Source organism: Cucumis melo, chromosome 11 (assembly GCF_025177605.1).
Source record: "Cucumis melo cultivar AY chromosome 11, USDA_Cmelo_AY_1.0, whole genome shotgun sequence".
Classification (NCBI taxonomy): domain Eukaryota; kingdom Viridiplantae; phylum Streptophyta; class Magnoliopsida; order Cucurbitales; family Cucurbitaceae; genus Cucumis; species Cucumis melo.
This window is the reverse complement of record NC_066867.1, coordinates 16,613,876-16,638,369: the sequence shown is the minus strand read 5'-3', so window position 1 is coordinate 16,638,369 and position 24,494 is coordinate 16,613,876. Positions and strand designations below refer to the sequence as shown.

The 24,494-nt window shown below is 35.9% G+C and overlaps 1 protein-coding gene and 1 long non-coding RNA gene across 3 annotated transcripts; one reads left to right on the top strand and one right to left on the bottom strand.

The window, feature by feature from the left end:
- The first annotated feature begins 5,145 nt into the window (after positions 1 to 5,145).
- LOC103490477 (diacylglycerol kinase 5) lies at positions 5,146 to 17,662 on the top strand. The gene is made up of 13 exons (XM_008450000.3): positions 5,146 to 5,478; positions 6,308 to 6,517; positions 6,625 to 6,747; positions 6,849 to 6,977; positions 7,286 to 7,371; positions 7,486 to 7,606; positions 8,502 to 8,550; positions 8,768 to 8,850; positions 9,100 to 9,161; positions 9,652 to 9,726; positions 10,962 to 11,049; positions 11,181 to 11,297; positions 17,138 to 17,662. The coding sequence occupies exons 2-13, from the start codon at positions 6,317 to 6,319 to the stop codon at positions 17,462 to 17,464; spliced, it is 1,461 nt and encodes a 486-aa protein (XP_008448222.2). The 5' UTR covers positions 5,146 to 5,478; positions 6,308 to 6,316; the 3' UTR covers positions 17,465 to 17,662.
- On the bottom strand, positions 7,359 to 11,341 carry LOC107990948 (uncharacterized). Of its 2 annotated transcripts, XR_007815428.1 has the most exons (3): positions 11,192 to 11,341; positions 8,438 to 11,026; positions 7,359 to 7,725 (listed from the first exon to the last, which is right to left on the bottom strand). It is a non-coding gene; the product is annotated as an uncharacterized LOC107990948 (long non-coding RNA). The 2 variants fall into 2 exon arrangements; XR_007815427.1 differs by lacking the exon at positions 7,359 to 7,725 and having other exon boundaries at positions 8,386 to 11,026.
- Positions 17,663 to 24,494: the final 6,832 nt, after the last annotated feature.

Here is a 24,494-nt window from a genome sequence, read left to right as displayed (position 1 = left end):
GAACAAGAATAATAATAACAACAACAACAACAATAAGAATAACAATAACAACAACAACAACAACTGGTTAGAATTCATTAAATACATTTAAAATATCACAAAAGCAGTTTCGAGCCCTCTTTTAAATCACGTTCCCAAGAGTTCCAAAATATAGTTCTCAAAATCATCAAGACAAAACCACCAATCAAATGTTCTAACCATGAGTCCATTAAATTCTAAAAAAAAAATAGAAATTTACAAATACGTCAGCGAAAGCATAAAGAAACTAGACACGTCAATATGGCCTTCACGCATCCTTCTTGCCCCTCGCCGGTCTGCCCCTCGCCAAACCCTTACCTGAAAAGTTAAAGAGAAAAGGGTGAGTATAAGAATATACCCAGTAAGGGACCCATTACTGGGCACATTAGGGTAATAACAGTTAGCTTCCTTTTAAGGGGTACCCTACATAAACAGTCTAGTGGTTTCGTCGAACGCACACATCAGTCTAGTGATCCCGTCAGATGCACATATCAGTCTAGTGATCTCGAAGGATGCACATATCAGTCTAGTGATCCCGAAGGATGCACATATTAGTCTAGTGATCCCAAAGGATGCACATATCAGTCTCGTGATCGCGAAGGATACACATATCAGTCGAGGAATCCCGAAGGACACCGTGCCTGTAAGGTACGCTACCCCATAGATAAAGCTAACTGTTATCCCACTGTAACGCCCAACAAATTCGATATTTCTTTTTGTTTTGGCCATTGTCATCAATATTAAGTGTGGTTATGGGAATTTTTAAATTTATTGGAAGAACCTTACCATTTTGATTTTCTCGAGTAATTAAGGTTGGGAATCCTTATTTGTTCAGGATAATAAGTATTACTTTTATTTTATTATTTTATTTTTATTGGAAATAATTAGGGAAGCCTTATTAAACTAAAGTTGGTTATTTTTGGTGAGATTTGGGGAGAGAGAGGAGGGGTTGTTTTGGGCTTTTAAAAGGAAAAGAAAAGAGTCCTTTCTCTTATAAAAAAAAGGCCTTGGGACTCGTGCGTAAAGAGGAAGAGAAAAAAAAAATCAAAGAAAGAAAGAGGGGAAAAGAAAAAAAAAAAAGAAAAAAGGAAAATTTTTATTTGAAACCCTAGCCGCCGCACGCCGCCGCGAACCCGAGCCGCCAAGCATCTCCCCTCTCTGTTCAGCAGCGCAGCCGAGCCTACAGTCGAAACCGAGCCGTCGCCGAGCTTCCAGCCGCGTCGGAAGAATCGTCCAAGCCGATCCAGCAGCCGAGCGTCCGTCGGAGCAGCCGTCTCTCGCACGCCCGAAGCCGAGTCGAAGCCACCTTCGCGCGTCCGCAGCCAACCCGACAGCCAGCCGAGTCACGCCGCTTCGATTCGACGCAGCGCAGCCGAAACGCTCGTCTGCAGCCGTCGCCGAGCGAAGCCGCGGTAGCCGGACCACCAGCAGCCGCCGCGCCACCCGAAATCCGGAAGCCGACGCCCCGCGCGCAAAGATCAGTCCGAAAACCCGCTCCGCTACCCGAACCGGCGCGCGCCATCTGCCGGAACCCGACCCGCGCCCGCGTGCATCCGCGTGTGAGCCGCGTCCGCGTGTGAAGCCGCGCCGCGCGCTTCTGCGAAGCCGAGCCGCACGCGTAAATTCCTGTTGCAAGCCGAGCCGCACGCGTAAATTCCTGTACCGAGCCGAGCCGCGCCTGCGCCAAGCCGAGCCGGTCCCTGTCCTCTTCCAGCCGAGCCGCCAAGACTAATTTGGCTCCATCCACCTAAATTTTGGTAATTCAATTAATTATTGTGGCATTTTCCAGTAAGACTCCATGCTTCGGACGTTAATTAAATTAATTTGGGACTAAATTAAGTTATTTTCCTTAAGGGACGTCTTGGACCAAGTAATTGCAGCAGCGCGGGATTTCTTCAGTAGGGGCTCGAGCACTGCAACCTCCTTCTAGGGTAAGTTATTTCAAATGAGTCTTGAACCGTTAGTCGTTGGCGACCTAATTACGAATTTTGGCATATTAAACAGTTAGGACCTCGTCGCTTGGAAAGCGTACTGCCTCGCGGTTAGGACTCGACAAGTAAATCTCCAGGTAAGAGATTCTACTACTAGCCCCATGCTTAGAATTATGAGACTTTGTATACTTCAATTTTGCATGTTGAGGATTAGACGGTACGATGCCTGAAATCAATGTTAGTATGATGTAAATGACGATATGGTTATGCTATAGCCTGTTATGTGTGGCGAGAGCTGTTATGGCTATACGACGAATGTCGAGACGGAGAGTGTAGAGACGATTTATGTGATATGTTATATGCTGACGCCATGTGTATGTATACTGCAATTAGGGTACCTGTTAGCTTAATCTGTTAGAGTCGTACCTGCATGGGTGTCCTTCGGGATCACCACCTATTGAGGACTGTGTGGTCCGACGGGACACCAGTCTAGCATGGATATAGATATGACTCGAGTGACTCGACGGGGTCCTCGCATCCCGACTGTCCTAGGTGTCCCCCGGGGCACCGAAGACCAGAGTTACGTTCCTACGGGAGCGCATGTTGCACGTGTTCGGGAACGTGCCAGAAATTGGGTACCAGTTACAGGACTCTGACAGGAAGTTAACAGGCACCTAGTGGGAGTAGTAGTGGGTCCCTTACTGAGTATTTTATACTCACTCTCTTCATTTCATGTTTTCAGGTAGAGGACGAGGCAAGGGCAAGGGCAAGCTGGCGAGCGACCCGAAGTGACCGTGGAGGGCCATAGGGACTACTGCTTCCGCTTATTCTTATTTTAGACTTTCGTATTTGAGTTTCAGTACTTTTCATTACTTAACATCTTTTTATGTAGATAGGGCACGAGTAGGACTTTAGAACGCATTACACCTTTTGCATAACTACCTTGTTTGAAATTTTCATAAATAAAATTTCTTAAACGTTACGCGTTTTTAATAAATTTTATGACTTAAACCACTTGTTCTATATTTAGTAATGACTTCGATTCAGTATAAGGAGTTGGGTCGTTACACCCACAGTCCATACTAAACCGCCTACAACAGTCACATCACAATAACGTTCAAGTTAACGGTTCAATTATAAGCTTAGCCAGTCAGACAGTTTAGGCTTAATCAATCGTCTCCTCAGTCACTTTATGTATATTTAATTCACACATTATCGTGACATTTCCTAAATTCAGTCAACTACGTAAATCATCACCCTGTAAATCCACATGACGATAACTCCGTCTCAGATGAAACCCTAGCACATCTACAGGTAATCGGTGTTATGCATAACGTCCATAATATGCATAATAGTAGTATTCGGTCTACCTCACAGTTCAACAGCGTATACACAAACTACACAAGCAGTTTCCAAACTCATAGTCCCTCTACGACATAATTCCATAACCAGTATCCCGACAACAGACTCCTACTTTAAATAATATTAAGATTTTCACAATCCATCAACATTACCCTTCCCATTAACAGCACAACCCATCAACATAACCATAAAACACAGAACATCAAGGCACCAGTGCCATCATCAGAACAACTCATTGCGTATATAGGTACATAGGCCACAACTAACTATCACATTACCTTTCATCAGTCAAAAGCATATAAGTGATATGTGCTAGTCACATGCGTCAATCAAGTCAGTACAGTTGCAATCGTATAATTCCCATGTGGGTTACTACGTTTCCAGTCTCGGTCTGAGGTCTAGTAGTAAGAAATCCCTTACCTGAAATGTAGCTAAATTCTTGTTCAAGTCCGCGTCCAAACGAATCCGCCTAAACACAAACATACGGGTTTAACAATGACATCACCAAAATCTACAGTACAAAACATTCCAAAGCAACAACTACCGACTTACTGAAGCAGAGGAGAGTTGGCTCCTACTGCGCTTGGCGTAAAACTCCTGAACTCGAGCGTCACCTCTCTAACACCTTTAGGGGATCAACAATTAACCTAACCAATCAGTTCAACATTTAATCCGACATTTAAACTCGCATTGACTATTGAAAACGTTAGAAATTCCTCACATTGTCCTTACCAAGACTCACCGGGACTCGGCACGAATGGACACGACTTAAGTGGCTCAGTGGACCGGGAGATTGGCTTGGAAAAATGACTAGACTCGGCTTGGCTCAGTTCTCGGCTCGCGGCTCGGCTCGACTTAATACTCGACTCGGCTTGGCTCGCGGCTCACTGCAGCTTGACTTGGATTCGTGGTTCGAGCACGGCTCGACTTGATTGGCTTAGCTCGACTTGATTGGCTGCTCGAAGAACAGCAACGTGCGGCTCGATCTTCGTCGGACAGTGCGCGGAAGCAAGGCACGATAATGACGATGGAGGACTTGGGCTTCGCGGACGACGCACGAAGGAGGAGCGGCGGCTGACGGCTTCAAGGAGAGACGACGAGCGGCGGAAGATTTGGCTCCGCGTCTCCGTGATTGTCGCGACTATGCTGTTGGAGACAGGGAAGGAAAAGTTGGAGGCGGTCGACGACAGAAAGGAAGACGTGAGATGGGCTACCGCGGTGACTGCATGTCGACGTTGCGAAGCCAACGATGACGGAGACAGAGAGACTACCACAGAGACGGGGACGGAGGCGTGCGGACGCGGTCGGGAAAGAAGGAAAAGATGATTGGGGCGGTGGTGGGGCGAAGGAAGAAGAAGGAGAAGGAAACCAGGGGGGCTGCGTGCGGGTAGAGCTAGGGTTTTCTTTTTTATATATATATAAATATATATATATATATAAAGAATAATAATAATATAATTAATAATAATAATAATATAATTTATATTATATTATTATTATATTATTTTATATCATATTATATTATAAAAAATTCAAACCCTTCAATTTCTTTTTCTTTTCTCTTCTAAACCAAACAAAAATTAACACAAAAAATTTTAAATTCCCGAAAGTTAACATAAAATATTAAAACTTACCTCGAAATTTAGGGCGTTACAAATAATCATAATAATAATAATCATAATAATAATAATCATAATGATGATGATGATGATGGTATTAAGTGTGCACTCACATGAGTGAACAAGAACGAGAACAACACCAACAAAAAGGAGAAATGGTATTAATTGTCCGTAAATTTGGATTGGGCGGGGTATCCACTTACAGAAGTGGGCGAGTGTAGTCCACGTGAGCAGAAACGTTCAATGGAAGATGAATATTCTTCATCTTCTTCGTCGTAAAATAAAAAAGGTTCTGAAGTTTTATAATAATAATATACTAAAGACAATTCTCTCTTTTAACCAACTTATAGAGCGCGAGAGAAATGGATGTGTAGGTATCTGAAGCAGTCAACGCCAAACGCCCCTTTCTCCATTTTTCCCACCAATTTTTCTATATATATTATACTTCGTTGCCTATGCACTTTACCCCACTGGGCAGGAAGGAGTTTGAGATTTCTTTAATATAGTTCCCTCTACGATTTCATTGTATTTTCCGGTGGCTTTTCCAGGTTAGTTAACGGTGGCTTTTGCCGATCCACTTTTTCTCAGTTTTCTATATATTTTTTCTTCTGCCAATTCTACGCCCAACTGGGAAGACAGAATTAAAAAGTATTAACTTTTCTGTTTGGTTGATCTGTTGCTTCTCTGCAATTGTTTTAACTCTCTCCGTGTACATGAGATTTCGGAATTTCCGCCTGATTTCTTTTACGCACCACAGATATTCCTTGCTTTTTATGCTTTAACCTCTTGAATATTCTGATTTTTGTCAATTTCGCTTTCCCACTGGCTCATTCTCTCTAATATGTATCTAATTTTAATATCTTACGCAATTATGGACATGCAGCGTTCCTAATTTATAATGTCGTAGAATTATATCTTGACTTGCAATTTTTGTTTTAATCGACGATCCCCATCACGGGTGTTTCTCTAACTGTGTTTGTCTTGTGAATATTTTTAGTTTTAGATGTCTGGAATCGATTAAGAACCTACACCTAGCCATGATTCATTGAGTGTCAATCATATGTATTTGGATCAACAATCTCTGTTTGGGGAACGAATAAGTGATGGGATTAAGTTTCATTTCTTTTATTTTATTTTCTTTTTGTTCTTTTTCCCAAATGATTAGGATGGGTGTTATCTTCAGTAACTGTTGGTATTCACATAACCTACTAATTCTCAAAACTTTGCAAATTATTGTTTGTGTGATTTAGGGATTTCTATTTTGCGTTGTTGTCTGCATAAATCAGACTCGTGATGTCCACTTTATTACTAGTATTAATTTATAAACGCTTTTCCAACATTCGCGTTATTGATGATGCAAATCATGCAATGATGCAGCTGGAAGCAATGGCGACAAATTTTCATTATGATTTTGAATTCCTTAGGAATTTTCTCATCCCTAATTACATACTCCAACCCGAAGCAGAAGTTGAGAGTGTTCCTTGTGCTCCCAATTGTCCCGTTTTAGTGTTTGTCAACTCCAGAAGTGGTGGTCAGCTTGGTGGCAGTCTCCTCAGCACATACCGTTCTCTTCTCAATGAGAAACAGGTGTTTCTTGCGTCACAAAAATTTTAAATGCACTTTGACAGCCTTATGGAGCTATTACGAAATTACTGAATCTATGGCTGGTTGACTTCTATCTGACTAATTGTAAGGTTTTTGATTTGGGGGAAGAAGCTCCTGATGCGGTGCTGCGCAGAATATTCTTGAATCTTGAAAAGCTTAAGCTTAATGGCGATGAAATTGCAGTTGATATTCAGAAGAAATTGCGATTAATTGTGAGTTTCTTATGTCTTCATATATCTATGTCAATTTCAAAGTTTTATGATTTAGCAACATACACAGTTAAACTTCATCCTTAATGCATTTGATCTTTCAGGTTGCAGGGGGTGATGGAACAGCTGGCTGGCTTCTTGGAGTTGTTTGCGATCTTAAGTTATCTCATCCGCCACCAATTGCTACAGTCCCCTTAGGAACTGGAAACAATCTTCCTTTTGCATTTGGTTGGGTAAGGGTTTCTTCTTCCACACTGTCTGGTTACATAGTAACACAGTAGTATTGCAAAGGATGTTGAGCAAATATTATTGAAGGCAGGATTAATATATGTAACTGCTGCTTTCTTATTGATTAGAATGCTGGTTACTGTTGAAAAAATTATTGATAGGCCTATCATTTGAAATATGAACTCGTTTTTGTGAAACTATGCATTTTAGTTTGATATCGACCAGTCTCTTCCTTATAATGATGAATTTCGTCCAGATACTACCATTATCAAGCAGCACAAGAATTGAAAGAAAAATATTTTCCTAATTTCAGGGAAAGAAGAATCCTGGTACGGACCCTAACTCTGTGGTTTCATTTCTAAATCAAGTCCTGAAAGCAAGGGAAATGAAAATAGACAAGTAAGAAAATTGGATAGAAAGGCTGAAGCACACATGTTTGCATATTTGTTCATGATAAACTGTACATTATTCTTATCAAAAGCGATAACTGGTCATGTTATTGTTGTTTGACAGTTGGCATTTTCTGATGAGGATGAGAGCTCCTACAGAAGGGTCGTGTGATCCTATTGCTCCCCTTGAACTGCCACATTCCCTACATGCATTTCATCGCGTCACCGAGGGTGAACACAATGTGGTAAGTTGGTAACTACAGGCTGTGGAACATATTCCCTGTTTTTGTTGCATTTTGACATAAAAGAGTACTTTGATGTTCTAATATATCTTAGTTGGTTATCTTGTTTTCTTCAAAGAATTCTGCATGAAAACCAACTCATCATCAGCTTAAGTAGTTCCTTCCTGTTTTAATTCAGCCTACTATCTCTTATCTGGGGAAAAAAGCTAATTATCAGCTCTAAGATTCCAATTTTCAACATCTGCAAAACTACATGGTCTTACTTGAGGTCAAAGCTAACTTCTACAAACGATACTTGGTAGGAGAATTAGAAATTCAGAACACAAGACAGGAGCAATGTTGTATTTTGACGGAGCTTACAGATCAAAAGTATTGGATAAGATGACTAGATTTTATTGTTTGTCTGAGTATTCTATTTTGGAACTAGTCTTGAATATAGTTCTTATTTATGAAATGCTAAGACCGAATATGGTCTCTCATAGACTTGAGTATGGAGGTTTTTGCATGTCTGTAATTAGATTATTTTGTTACCATCCCCTACTCCATCATTGCAGAAGACTTGACAAATAACTCCATTTATAGCCCTGGAAGTGAGCAGTTTTAACTGAATCCTGAAGTGTGATTGAAAGATACATCATACAAGTAATTAATTAAGTTAGAAACTAAGAAAATACTTTATAAGTTCATAATTGCTTAGTAATATTCTTAACATAGATTCTGAAACTATATAAAGGTTATGCACTCAACTCAACATGCAGAAAAACGTATTATTTCTGGAAAGATGCCCTCAACTTTTCATGTTGTTTTATTTTCAATTTATGGAAGAAATTTCACCTTCAATTAAGCTTTATCAATTTGCTTCTCTCTTTATGTGCTGATGTATTTTCTTGATAATCAGGAAGGTTGCCTCACATTCCGTGGAGGATTTTGGAACTACTTTAGCATGGGTAAGACTTCTTCCATTGCAACTCTAGATAAAAGGTCAACTTGTTACTAAAAGCTGTAATATATCACAGAAGATGTTACTTAGAGTCGTAACGTAATGGGAAATTTTTCCAACATTTGGCTTTTACTGTCTGAGCTTTTGTACTCTGATAATTTTAGTTTGAAATAATCCTGTTAATGGTCTCTGACATGAGAGTGGATTCTTCGTTTTGATTATAGGAATGGATGCTCAAGTATCATATGCATTTCATTCTGAGCGAAAGTTGCATCCTGAAAAATTTAAGAATCAGTTAGTTAATCAGGTAAGCATTACAAATTTCATCCTGAATTTGCTTTCAGGTTTGTTTTCAATCATTACTAAAATCTTTGTATGAGATGATAGATACTAGAAACATAACGGATTTTAAGACATTGAATGATCAAAATATGACCTTCAACGTCATTCTTGGATATGTTTTTCAAGCACGTTTAACTCTTCGATTATTACATCGTTATTGCATACATATCAAAATTTAACCATTTTTTCTCCTATTTTTACTTTTGTGTACCAGAGTACCTACGCAAAGATTGGAAGCACCTGGTTTTTTGCTCCCTTGTTTCATCCTTCATCCATGTTCGTTTCCAAATGATTTGATTTGATTTTATTTTATTTGTGTGTGTGCATGTGAAATAGTAAAGCTAAACTGACCATGATGAGGTACTTAAAATTCCCAATTTGTCGTCCCTTGTGAGGTTTTAAACAACCCCAACCCCCACAATGTTGGGCTGCCCATTAGGAGACTTTACAAGATGCACTGAAATGAGTATAAATTGCACTCGGAGAATAATATACAAAGATTCTGTGAGGTACCTAGATCAGAATATAAGTATGGAATTTGTAAGGAGTATAAAGATAAGTAGATAGGAAGTTAGTTACTGAATGCAATAAATAGAAGGCGAGGGAAATGGAAAATGCCTTCAATCGAAGTGTATAAATGTAAAAGTTTAATTTAAAAAATGGGTATTTCTCCTCATTAAATCAAAATGTAATGCAAGAACGATATGTTGCATTAACCTTCAGTTTTTACCCTTTTCTTTCTTTAACTACTTTCCTGTCACTGTAGGAATATATCTCAAATGGCTAAGGTCGAGATCATGAAATGTCATGGTGATTGGAAAACGTTGCATATACCTCATGGGTAAGGTTTTCAGCTTTCATTACTTACTGGACTCTCATCTACTTCCTACAATAAAAACCGTACTCAAAATTTTATGAAAATTTCAAATAATTTCCTTGGCTGTTGGTACTGATCTGATTTCCTTTTGGACTTCCATGTACTCAAAATGCCCCTTTGTTTGGTCGGCATAACCTTTTCTTATTATTAACTAATAACCTTTTCTTATTATTAACTATCTGATGACTATAATATTTATCCATCCAATGTGTTGCTGGACATGCTGAAGAACAAGTATGGAAGTATTTATGGATTTTACTTATTTGAGTTTGGTCTTTTTTTTTGGAAAACGTGTATTGATGTTTTCAAATATAGCAAAACTGTAAAATATCCATCTTCGCGGTTTATCAAAGTAGAAAGCAAATTTTTCCTATTTGTAAATTTTTTCAATAGTTTTGTCATTTAAATCAATTTTCCTTATTAATAACTATTGTTTCAAAAATTTTATTTGGAAACTGAAACCTGCACCGTACATTTTATTGTTCTTCTTATCAGTGTATTACTAAATTCGTTTCAAATACAGTCTTGCTAATTAGTCTGGCAAGAAGAGAGGTGCTGGTGGTAACCATTTTGTTTCCCAATTTTGGAAATTAAACTATGAGCACTACATCAACTCTTTTGTTTCTGTTTTTTTAAAAAAGATTCAAAATCTAAACTAGAATTTGAAATCAAGGTTCCATTTGGTAACAATTTGGTTTTTGAAAATTAGGTTTATTTTCTCTCAGTTTCTTGCAACAATTTGCATCTTTCTTAAGTAAAATAGAAGAATTTCTTAGTCTAATTCCAACAAAAAAAAAAAAAAAAAACTACTTTGTTTAGTTTTTTAGTACTTGACTTGGTTTTTAAATTCATCAATAGAAGGTAGATAACAAAGGAAGGCATGTAGAGGTAGAAGGAGCAATTATAGGTTCAATTTTTTAGAACTAAAATCCGAATACCAAATGGTAACCAAAGGAACTTTAAAAGGTGGTTTTTAAAAATTGTTTTTGTTTTTTTAAATTGGCTTACAATTTAAATGTGTTCTGTAAAAGGTGGAAAGTTTACCAAAGGGATTGTGAAGTATAAAGTGCAACTTCTGTAATCAGAGAACTAAAAATGAAATTGTGGTCAAAGGTTCTGTAATGTTTAGGACCCCTTTCTTAGGATACCATATGCTTCTCTTTAATATTATGAAACGTTGTACCTGATGTTTGCTACAGAATTAGGTCAGTCGTATGCCTTAACTTGCCCAGTTTTTCTGGTGGATTCAATCCATGGGGGACACCTAATAACAGAAAGCAGCATGATGTTAGTCCCCGATCTATTTATTTTTATTTAGATAGCAAATCTGAATCGTGATGTTTGTAGAATGCTTTAATTATTTTCACATGCTTCTCTTTTAGTAACTGATATCACTCCTTGATGAAATATGTTTATAGAGAGACTTAACTCCACCATATGTCGATGATGGACTTCTTGAGGTTGTCGGCTTTCGGGATGCTTGGCATGGACTCGTCTTGCTTGCTCCAAAAGGTCATGGAACTCGCCTTGCACAGGTAAGACAATAAAATTAAAGGACGAGGATGTTAGGACTCTTCCACTTGCCACTCAGAAAATCTCAAACACTTCTAGAGAAACAGAGACAGTACTTTGTGAATATATATTGCAAGTGAAGTACGATAATGTTCACAATGTAAATCAAGAACAAAATAAAATAAGAACAAGGTATTATCTATGGAAAGCAAATAAAAGACTCCCCCCAGCAAATTCGAGAAGGCTGGTTCTTCTCCCAAAAGCTCTCAGCAGCCTTTTCCCAAGATATAATCCAACTTCAGAAGTCCCCAAACATTCCTTAAGTACCCCAATTCCCCTTGGTTGGTCCCTGAAAGGATATTCCCCTCACTTATCATCATTGGCCATGCTGTCATCTCAATTATTCCCTTTTTAACCCCTGCGTCTGCAAGTATGGATAATAGGGGTCTAACAATATCGTCGGCTCGAAGCTCACCTTGTCCTCAAGGTGGAATAAATGATATTGCTTGTTCATTGAATAGACATATTCCCACATTGCTTCACTGTCATGTAGCCCTTTCCATTTTACCAACTATTCGTTAGCCCCTATCTCGCTGTTCCAATAGATCCCCAAAACTGCCTCGGGTTCAACTTGTAGCTCAAATTCCTCATTCAAAGCTGGTTGCATGTGCTGCACTTGTTGAGTTTGGCACAGCTTAAGTTTTAGTTGTGAGACATGAAACACATTATGAGTCATTGCTTTAGGTGGAAGGTCCAATCGATAAGCTACTTCCCCAATCTCTTCTAGTTAGGCTAAAGAATTTTGGTGCCAGCTTCTCACTTCGCTTTCTGGCTAAAGATCTTTGTCTATAAGGTCTTAGTTTCAAATAAACTTCATCTCCAATTTTGAATTTCATCTCTTGACTGTGTAAATCAGTTTGCTTCTTCATCCGATTCGGATCCACCACTAGATTTTCCTTCAAGGCACTAATCACCATATCCCTCTCTTTTAACAACTATTCTGCACTGCTATTGGTCATTTTCCTATCTCCATACAAAATCAGTGGAGGTCGTGGCCGTCCGTATACCATTTGGAATGGGGTTATCCTTGCCAAGGAGTGGAAAGTGGTGTTATACCATAACACAGCCCACGGTATACACTTATGCCACTTGGTTGGCTGTTCGTTACAAAAGCACCGTAAATAAGATTCAAGACAATGATTAACCCGCTCAGTCTGGCCATCCGTTTGAGGATGGAATGTTGTACTTCTCTTTAGTGATGTCCTCGTGGCTGCAAACAATTATGTCCAAAAGTGACTCGAAAAGATTTTATAGTGATTCGTGACAATTGAATTTGGGATTCCATGTTTGCTAATGACTTCTTCAATGAACTTTTCTGCAACCTGTTTCACCATGAATGGGTGCTTCATGGTGCTAAAGTGAGCCATCTTACTCGTTCGGTCCACCATTATCATAATTGCATCAAAACCCCCTACCTTGGGTAACCCTTCTATGAAATCCATCGTCCAATCTTCGAGGATTAAGTTGGGTAGAGGTAAGGGCTGTAAAACTCCAGTTCGAGGGAGAGCCTCTGTTTTATTTCTTTGACAAACTTCACGGAGCTCAACATATCGTTTCACGTCATTTTCATGCTCGCCCAATGTATCTCTCTATTCATACGTTTGTAAGTTATGAGGAATCCCAAATGTCCACCTAAAACTGAATCATGGAAGGTATGGAGCAAAGCTGGAATTAAAGAAGTTTCAGATAGATGGTATCTTCCCTTATAGAGCAATATGCCTACCACCCATTGATAATTTTTTTTCTCCTTCTGGATCCTCCTTCAGAATACTAATTACTTTTTTTAGTTCGTCATCATTTTCCACTTCTTTCATAACCATCTCTACATCTAATATCCGTGGGATATTAAGGTATTTAATTTTGCAGTGTGATTCATATGGAATAGAGCGTCCACAGCTTTGTTTTGCAACCATGGTTGGCATAGAATTTCAAAATCGTAGCCCAGCAACTAGTCAACCACCTTTAAAATCGGGATTGAACTTCCCTTTGTTCAATCAAAAACTTCAACGCCTTTTGATTTGAGAGCACTGTAAATCTTCTTCCCAACAAATAATGCCTCCATTTTTGAATTGCCATTAGTTCTCTCTCGTAGATAGACTTTGCCTGCCTGCACTTGAGGGGATAATTTTGGTTGAAATAGGCTATGGATCGTGCGTTCTGAGACAAAATAGTTCCTAGCTCAATTCCTGACGTGTTTGTTTCAATAGTGAATGGTAATGAAAAATCTGGAAATGCTAAAATCGGGACAGATTTCATTGCTTGTTTTAACAGTTCAAATGCTTATATGGTCCCTTTGTCCCACTTAAACCCATTCTTCTGCAACAACTTGGTCAGTGGCGCAGCAATATTCCCATAAGCTTTTACAAATCTTTGATAATACCTTGAAAGGCCAAGGAAACCCCTCAATTCAGAAACATCTCTTGGTTGTGGCCAATTCACCATTGCCGTCACCTTTTCGCCGTCAACCTCTATCCCTTTACTAAAAATCCAATGTCCGAAATATTGAACTCGAAAGTGCCCAATGACACATATCTTCTCATTGGTGAACAACTTGTTGTCTCTTAAAATATTATATACCACTTTCAAGTGTTTCTCATGCTCAATGATGTCAGTGCTGTAGACTAGAATGTCGTCGACGAAAGCTAACACAATCACCTTAGGAAGGGTCTGAAAACTTGATTCATGAGTGTTTGAAAGGTTGCCAGCCAATGCATTGGTTAATCCAAAAGGCATAACCAAGAACTCGTAATGTCCTTTGTGGGTGTGAGAATCTGTCTTCTCAATGTCCTCCTCCCTCATCCAAATTTGGAGGTACCTTGAGAGCAAATCCAATTTAGAAAAAACTGCCACATCATGTAGTTCATCAAGGAGTTCTTCGATCATGGGAATAGGGAATTTTTCTGCAATGGTCACCTGATAATTTGCGGTAGTTTACACAGAATCACCACCCTCCATCTCTTTCCTGGGCTGGAATAGGGGCTTTAACTAGGCTTGATGATTCCCGCTTGAAGCAATTTTTAAACTAATCTTTTGATTTCTTCCTTCTTGATGTACCCGTACTTGTAAGGCCTGACATTGATGGGTTTCTATCCATCCACTATCAATATTCGATGGTCTACTACTCTTCGAGGAGGTAACTCCTTTGGCATCTCAATCACTTCCTTATACCTTTTTAACAAATTTTGAATCATGGGCAAGTTCGACTCTTTCCCTTTCTTCTCTATCACTTTCATCCCAATTATCTTCTCCAATTTTGATATTCTGGAATTCCAACAAGAACCGATCTTCCTCTTCCCAAATCTTGGATAGTGTCTTAAATGAGCATTTTACCTTTGTGAGGGACGCCCCCCCCCCCCCCCCCCTTTAGGATTACATTAGTGTTTCCGGCCATGAAGGTCATCATTATCAACAGCCAATGAATGCCCATAAAACCAGTTGTACTCAGCCACTGCATACCAAGAACTATTTCAATCTTGCCTAGTTCGATAGCCAGAAAATTTGCCACAACGTCAATTCAGGAAATTTGACCTCAAGTCGTTTGCAAATCCCCTGCCTTTCTAGGACGGTTCCATCACCAATCGTCACTCCAAATTTAGTCTCCCCTTCGATTGGTAAGTCTAACTCCTTGACTACCCTTTGATGGATGAAATTATGTATTCCACCACTTCAGGCTTGGCTTCCACCTTGACCTCTCCCTCATCCCTATCTTCTTCTCCATTCGCAATAAGCAACATCACTTCACGATTCTCCTTGACCTTGCACTTGTGCTCATAGGAATACTTATCGTTGTATCGGAAGCATAATCCCTTGTCCAGCCTTGCCCTAAATTCACTATTAGATAAGCATTTCAACGGCGGCTCACCTCTCGCATAATTGACCTTAATCAGAATTGATATTTGCCTCATCGGATATTCGTTTTGTTTTCCCCCTTTCTTTTCCTTGATGGATAAATCGTCTTTCAGAGTCTGGGGTTTGGGCCTCAGTTGTACCCGGCCCACGACCGCCTCATTCACCAAGGGACAACTTAAGAGCTAAATTCCTATCGCTCACTAATTGGGCTTCTCTCATACAATCCTCCAGAGTTATTGGATGACGACTCTTCAGTTCGGTTTGCAGAGTAGGTTCCAAACTAGTGACGAATGCATCAATCAGGATGCTCTCCGTCATCTCTGGCAGGGGTGCGGAGTAGTTCAGAAAATTCTTCATGTAATCAGTATAAGATCCGTCTTGCTTGATGCGTATGAGGCAGATGCCCAAACTACCTTCTCCGGGGGCCTTGAACTGTTTGAACATCCTTCCCTTGAGATCTTCACACGACATAATCTTCTTCCGATTGTTACCCCATTGAAACAATCAACCTCGTCTTGTGCAAAACTGTTGACCGCCACCTTCACCTTCTCCACGTCGGCTAGCTCATTGATATCAAAATAGTGTTAGGCCCTATAGACCCATGATTCTGGATTTACGCCGACAAAAACAGGTATTTCTAACTTCTTATATTTGCTTCTATCCGGAGGTCCCCCAGTATGGACTGAAGTCGTATCTATCTCTTCGACTTTACCTTTCATTTTTTAACTAGACCCATTCGACGCACAGGATTCTTCCCTACGCATACTCATACTGCTTTCCCTCACTTCTTCCCTCAGTTTCTCCATGCTCTTATTCAGTCTGAGTATTATCTCCTTCAACCCCATAATCTCTTTCTCACTCATCTCCATTCTTTCCTCCAACTATTTCTGTGCCATTGCTTGTGTCCTCCCTAGGATTTTTTGCGACTCTGATACCAATTTGTTAAGACTCTTCCATCTGCCACGTAGAAAATCCAAACAATACTCTGTGAGTATATATTGCAATGTAAATAAGATAATGTTCGCAATGTAACTCAAGAATAAAAGAAAATAAGAACAAGGTATTTATTATTCCCCCCTGGTCGGTCCCTCAAAGATATTACCCTGCTTATCATCATTGGCCATGTTGTCATCTTGGTTATTCCCTTTTTCACCCATGCGTCTGTAAGTATGGATAGTAAGGGGTCTAACAGAGGACACAACAGGGTCTCTAATCTAAACGAGCTAATCAGATTTAGGTGCCACCGTCAACCAAAGAATAATTCAATTGTCTAATAGGTCAGAAATTTGAATCTCTCCACCCTTGCACATTGCTGGGCTAGAAAACAATTTAGATCTTTTGGTAAAATATAAATTGTTAAAGGTGTTAATACATCAACTTTTTGTTAATAAAAAGCATCAGAATTTACAAAGTATATTTAATTTGGAATTTTTAATATATTAAGGGTAAAATTGAAAATTGTGAAAAAATTTAGAATTACCTCAAAGATTTTTTACATTTTTTATTTCCATGAGTTTACTTGACTCTAAGATATTGTAGAGTTAGATAGGTTGTCTCGTGAGATTTATCAAGGTGCTCGTAAGATAGTCTGGAAAGATATCAAAAGCAAAAAAACAATGCTACGAGAGAAAAATGGAATATCTTATGACAACATGTATGTTATCACTGTTAAGGGATTCCATTATCTCGTGATTAAAAGTCAGAGGTTGAGTTTGATGCAGGTTGGTTGGATAAGACTTCAAATTTGAGTGATACTCTTTTAGTAGGTATTGTATACAATCACCATAGGTCTTCAAGTAGGACGTACTATATGCTGTAGTTCCAAGTTTGTATTTAACCTTGTGCGTGAAAGCATTATACACAAGTGTATTCTGGATTTGTTTTATGTCATACTCATTCACGCAGTGTCTCTGTTCAATTTGACTCACCTTTTGCCTGTGATTTGATGTGCAAGGCTCATCGCATTAGGTTTGAGTTTCAAAAAGGTGTAGCAGATCACACATACATGAGGATTGATGGAGAACCCTGGAAGCAACCCCTCCCTGCCAATGAATCTGTTGTGGTGGAAATCTCTCACCTTGGCCAAGTCAACATGCTTGCCACCAGTAATTGCAGATCAAAAAGTGCTAATGATCCCTTAACACCAAGCAGGCATGAGGAGGATTCAGATGAGGAAGATTTTGAAGAAGACTCCACTCAAAGTGGGGAAGAATTCAGGAAATTTGGTGCAGCAGACACCTTTAAGATTCCTGATGAAATTGATATTTCTCATCTTAGTTGAAAAGAAACACTTCTAACTACCTTTCTTTTTCTTTCTTTTTTTCTTTTTTTTTTCTTTTTGTTTTTTTTTAATTTCAGAATTTTGATCATCATTTATTGTTATTTGAACAGCAGGCTCGTGTCTTACAGTAATCGGCCTTATTTCCTATAATGTTGCCTATTTAATAAAATTCATATATTTGGTGACCCTTCTTCTTCACCCAGGTTTTTCAATACAAATTATTTTCTTTGTTATTATTGTTTCATTTTCTTGAACACGATTGGCTTGTCTAGACTTTATCCTAGTGAGTATGTGGAGCAAAAGCCCCATTTTTTTCAATGCAAGTTCACAATATTTTTCTTATTGAATTTAATTTTGTGTGGACTCCCAAATAAAATTTCTTAAATTCTGTCGTATAATTTTGTTTAAGAAAAATAATATAAGTTATTAGAAAAGATTGATTTAGAAACCTTATGAAATCACAGATTAAATGTTGAACGATTAAAAATCATAGAAAAAATTATAACTTTGAAAGAAAAAATTTCTAAATGATTAAAGAAAAAGTTTTGTAAAATATTTTAAAACTCGGAGAATTTTAAATTAAAAATATTTTAAAACATTGAAAATTTTTATTAAGAAGTGTTGAAAATTTTAAATAGAAAAAAAAATGAGGCTTAATAGGAAAATTTGATAATTAAGTAGAAACAAGAATAAAAGAATCACCGTAGCAAATTATACAAACATAAAATAACATATTGAGATTTTGATAAAATCATATTGGAGATTGATCTCAGAAATGAGACTCCCGAATTTTCTCGATTTCGTCCTCGGATATTTTTAAAGAAAAATAATTTAAAATGTTAACAAATTTAAACTATTATTAGCAATAACATATTAAATTGACCACAAAAGAAGGAAAAAAAATAAAATATTAAATAACATATGAAAGACAAGAAAATATTAAAGAAGCAATAATCAAGATGAGAAAATACTAAAAAAAACAATAATCAATGCTATAAAAGAAAAAAAATAAATAAATAAAAAATTAAATAAATAAAAATGTGTGTGCGTGTGTATGTATGTAGTAAAGATACAATATAAAGAGGATAAAGCATAAGAATAAATTAACAAGGGAAGACATAAAAATAAATAAAAAAGAGATAACGACAAGATATGAAGAAATATGTAATAAATAAATTAACTATAAAATGAACCTCACAAGATAATAAATAAATAATTATAAGAGAAATAGAAGTAGAGAAATAAGAACAAATTGTAACGACCCAACTCTTTTATATTAAGCTGAGGTCATTACTAAAAAGAAACAATAACAAGAGATACTTTTTTTAAAGGAGGAAAACTATATTTTCATTAAAAACAGAATGTTGAAACACTGATACATATACACGGAAGCAAAACTGAGTCCTCATATGACATGTCACGAATCCTTCTCTGTCTCTAGCCAATTTTCCTCTACCTTTACCTTTGCTTGAAATATTAAATATAGAAAGAGTGAGTATAAACATATACTCAGTAATACTAGTCCTGCTAGGTGTCTGTTAACTTTCCATTAGAGTCATGTAAACAAGTACCCCTGAACTGACACGTGCCCAAACGCGTGCAACCTCTGATCCCGTAGGAACATATCTGGTCTTCGGTGAACCAAAAGGAGCATCTAGGACAACTGGTCTTTAGTGCACCCAAAGGGAACACTAAGACAATCGGGCTGCGAGTAATCCTATCGAATCACTCGAATCATGTCTATGTCTATGTCAATGCCAGACTGGTGGTCCCATCAGACTACAGTCCTAAAAGGTGGTGATCTCGAAGGACACCCATGCGGGTACGACTCTAATAGACAAAGTTAACAGAACATTCTATCTATAGCATGTAGCATAACATAACATCATCGTAAACATGGCATGAATATTGATCTTAACGTCCTTAACTATGTGATTAATATATCATGCATTAACATCAACATTCATCAAAATATTCATAAAAAAATCTCCGATTAACTTGATCCTAATCATAAAAGGAAAACTCAATATATTAATTAATGAAATTAGCAATTGGCTAACATCAAAAAATTCTCCCAAATTAATTAACTTTCTAAAAAATTAGAGTTGAAACCAATTCAACGGAAAAAATCTAAGATTTAAATCTTAAAAAATTAGCCAATTGAACCTTTAGATAAACCTAAATTAAATTAATAAAATATTAATTTAATTTCATTAGCTTACTAGGGTTACTCAAATGGAGGTTGAAAAATTCTCTTATTCTTGATGGAAAAATGCATCACTTTAAATCCTCAAGCTTTGTCGCAGAGGGGTTATATTAGAGAAGAAGACGAAGAACCTTTTTCTTTTTCAATTACTTTCTAACTTAAGCATTCCAATGTTATTTGGACCCAAATAATAACAATAATATTTATTATTATTATTTCCTTTTCCTTTTAGGATATATATATATATAATACCAAAATATACGTATATCTTTATTCTCATTATCTTTACTAAATAAATTCCTTAAATGTACAAAATCTTAGACATTTATGACCATTAGTAATAATAATAATAATAATAACAATAATAATAATAATAATAATAATAATAATAATAATAATAATAATAATACTTCTTTATTATTATTATTATTATTATTATTATTATTTTTCTCCCACCAAAATCTACAATAAACATATATATTTATTTAAATAATCATTCTCTTTTCTAAATAAATATATCTTTTCTCGTCCAATCAAATCAACCATCCCTCTCCTCATGGATTATCTACTTTTCTAAATAAATATAATTATATTCCGTCATATAATTAACTTTATTTTTCCATATTAATTATTTACACAAAACCAAATAATTAATATCATAATCCACAAAAATCCAAATTATTAATTAAATATATATATATATATATCCACATATATATACTCAATTAAATCCAATTCCACCAAAACCAACTTTTCCCTCCAAAATCTCAAATTAACTTAAATGTCAAATTCTTTTAATCAATCAAATCTTCTCCAATAAATTACTCATAAATTCCAACTTGAATTATCTTAATCCAACCATTAAATTCTAACTCCAATATTTAATATAACACCCAAATAATTTAACATAATTAATAAAAACTCCTTAAAAGATTTGGGATGTTACATTCCTTTTTTTCAATAATTATATTCCAATATATAATTATCAATTTTGCTTTTTCAAATAAATCCAAATCCTTCTCCTTCCTTATTCACTCAATCATAACTTCTCTCTAGAATCAAGATTTATCTTTCTATAAAATAATTAATTATCTTCCACAATAATTAATATTATTTATCTTTTTTTAAACTAATTAATTATCTTTAACGATAATTAATTATTATTTATCTTTCTCCAAGATAATTAATTATCTTCTACAATAATTAATTATTGTTTATCTTTCTCCGAACTAATTAATTATCTTCCACGATAATTAATTATCACTTATCTTTCTCCAAAATAATTAATTATCTTCCACAATAATTAATTATTATTTATCTTTCTCCAAAATAATTAATTATTTTCCACAATAATTAATTATAATTTGTCTTTCTCCAAAATAATTAATTATCTTCTACAATAATTAATTATTATTTATCTTTTCTTTAAATAATTATATTTCAACAAATATAATTATATTTTCCTTTCACATAATAATTATATATATATTTCCACATATACATATAATTATCAAATCTCCAACAAACTTTCCACTTTACAACTTAATTAAATAACATGCATAATTATTTAATTTAATTCAACTTCAACAACACTAAACATCCACAACTTTACTTAATCCTCATAACATACCATTTAGTCAAAAATCTCAACAAACACTACATGTCAAAACTTTTAATTAATTAAATATTCATCCAACAAATATTTAATTAATTTTAATTCCCACATAAGTCAAATAACTCTCATTAAATGAATTCAAAATAACGCCCAATAAATTAAATATAATTAAAAAAATTTAGATAATTAACTCCAAAATTATCTTAATTTTTGGGCTTACACAAATATAATAAGCAAATATTCAATCATTTCGTTTTTTTTTTTTTTTGTATTTTTTTATGGAAGCTTAAAGAAAGATAAATAAAATAATGAAAATAGTAAGAATTAAGAAAAAAAAATAAAGAACTTTGAAGGAAAATAAACATAATAAAAAAGAAGAAGAGGAGGAAAAAAGAAAAGATAGAAAGGTTGAATCCCAACACACTAACCTTATTTGTTGTTTGAGATGTGGATCATTGGGACCAAAGCTCTACCATATACCTCCAACTAAGTTAGAGTTTTTTTGTGTGTTGGATTCTTGGTATTGTAGGAAGAAAGATAAAGATTTAGGGGGTTAAGATGAGATAAAATGGATGTTATAGATCTTTTGGTTTTTTTCAAGTAGATATGAAGGTTAAGAGAAGCAGGGGATATGGAGGTTAGAGATTTAGATGATAAAGATAGGATGTGAAGGTTGCAAAAATTTCTAGGATCTTTTTGTGTAATTTTTTCTTTATGATCTCTTGTGTCCCATGGATGAAGAAGAAGAGATTATTAATTTAAGCCAAAATCTTTTCTTCAAGTGGCTAACAATTCAAAATGGTGTGAATTTTTTGAATTTGAAATAATGTCATCTTTGGCTTACACCTCAAAATGGCATGGAGCCTTTATTAACAAAACCAATTTCAAAAGATACCATATTGAGTAATTCTCCTCCTACCTTAGTTAATCTAACTAATTGATTTAGTTACTCTAATCAAATTTCCCACAAAACTTTAAAAGTAGTTAAATAACGTTTTCTTGACAAAAGTTAGTTAATCACAAAATTATAAAATAGCCAAATTAAGGTAAAAATTAATCTAGCCATTAAATTAATTTTAAATAAGGTCGGACAAAATTAAATGGCTACACCTGAGATTCTTTTTGGATTCTTTGTTATTGTCATATAATATAGAAAGTTGAACTTAAGTTATGGAAGAAAAATGGCAATACTTTGTATTAACCATTTTGGATTTAAAAAAAAAAAGAGAGAGAGAAGGAAAAAGAAAAATGCAAATAATGTGATATATATATATATATATATATATATATATATATATATATATATTTGTTATTAAAAAGAGAATTAAATAAAAGAAAGTAGAAAGGAAGAGAAGAAGTAAAAAGAGTTTTTTGGTATTTGTTGACGTTGAGTATACTCCGTAACAACAATGGTGTCGTGAGTGCTGGACGGGCCCCATTACGACAAAGATGATGGGAGTGTTGGGCGGCCAAATTACATCGTAAATCTGGTAAACGTTGGTTGTACTAGTCGCGTCCTACACAACGTAGATTTGTCATGTTAGTTAAAATATTTTATACTTGATATGTCTTGCGAGATTTTCATGACGTCTATGTTGAGTATTTGAGAAAGTTTTTATTATTATTACTACACACGTTTATCTTTGCAACTTGATTAAACAGATTTATATGTGTAAAGCTTTCACGTGCTCTAATCTCTAAACTTACAGTTTTAAACTAAGTCACTCACTGAGCTTTTTAGCTTTTCCTTCTAAAATGTTTTTCCCACTTTCTAAGTAGAGATCAAGCTCCCGGTGCCTGATAAACTGCCTTAGTCTACTGAAGCTCCCACATTTATTGCCAGTACGTGGTTAGAGTTGTATATAAAGTCTATTTTGTTATGTTGTATATACCTTTGTAAGATATAGATCCTCTAGAGTTTGTGTAAGCTCTAAGTGTTGCAGTTGTTAAACCTTTCCTATTTAGGTTTTTGGTTAAGGTGTCTTCATCAAGTTTACTTGCTAAATCAGTTATTTCAGAGCTTCACTTCATGTTTGTGTATGATTGGTCTAGGTTTCGCTGTGTTGTGTTGCATGTATAATAATTTATATACTAGATTAGCATGTTTACGAGGTTCAAGAGTTTAGCAGAGTCGACAGGTATCATTAGAGGAAAGCGATGTCAGTCAGCTTTACACCGTCTTTCGAGCTAAGCTAGCAGATAGTTCGGAAGAGGGTGTGACAGCTTGTGAGTGACACATTGATTTAAAAGTTATTTATAAATCATAATTTCCAAGTTATTGTTCAAAGATATGTTTTATGACATACGATTATTGAAATGATTTCTCAAACTATGCTATGTTTGAATGATTTACTGATGAACTATGAAAGCAAAGAAAATGTTTCGTGATTTTCACTATGTTTTATCCTAGACTGAATATTCAATGAGTCCTTTTGTATACATGTGGTTAACTACATACTGATGGTAGGGTTGACAAGCCTATAGTTTATAGACCATTAGGAAGAGTATATTTTTATACCTTAAAGGAGGAGGATTACAGTGAAAGTTGTTTTCTATTGACTATTCGGTCTTAGGATGAAAATGTTTAACACTACCTGTGGCTATGGATCATGTCTTCCAAAAGCTATGCAAAAGTTTAATGTTTCAAGTATCATGTGATGAAATGATTGTTTAATGATAAATGTTATTTAAGCTTCAGTTTTATGTTAAACTGTTTATGAAAAGTTGTTTATAAAAATATTGCTCACTAAATCTTTTGACTTACTCTTTCAAAATGCTTTCCCTCTTTCCTAGTACAAATTATGAGTCTCTGTGTGCTAACCGTGCTGCTGTTAAGCCATACATAAACATGGATCAAGTTCAAGTATATAGCCTCAATGATCTATATAGATGAATAATGTTGGGCGCTTTATTCTGGGGACACTATGGATGCGGTCCAGTTTGTACAGTGTGATCCTGAATCGTTCATGTTGAAACATGAAAGTGGGAGTATCCTATGTAAAAATTTTACATAAGGTTGGAACCACAAAATGATCATTTTTACGTTATAACACCATTGACTCCATTAAACTGACTATTTCGATTATTGATGACATAGGCAACTTAATCTTGATCTTGAGCTAACTATAAATTTCTATTCACATGGAATTATCTTTAGATCTGCATGGGTGAGGATAACTCAATAGTGCTAGCCTAATAAGCCTCTCATT

Excerpts from the sequence above, each read along its gene's own strand:
- LOC103490477 (XM_008450000.3), top strand. The coding sequence starts at position 6,317 with ATGGCGACAAATTTTCATTATGATTTTGAATTCCTTAGGAATTTTCTC. Across the intron at positions 7,372-7,485 it reads AGGGAAATGAAAATAGACAA|TTGGCATTTTCTGATGAGGA; the intron begins GTAAGAAAATTG and ends GTTGTTTGACAG. Across the intron at positions 9,727-10,961 it reads ACGTTGCATATACCTCATGG|AATTAGGTCAGTCGTATGCC; the intron begins GTAAGGTTTTCA and ends TGTTTGCTACAG.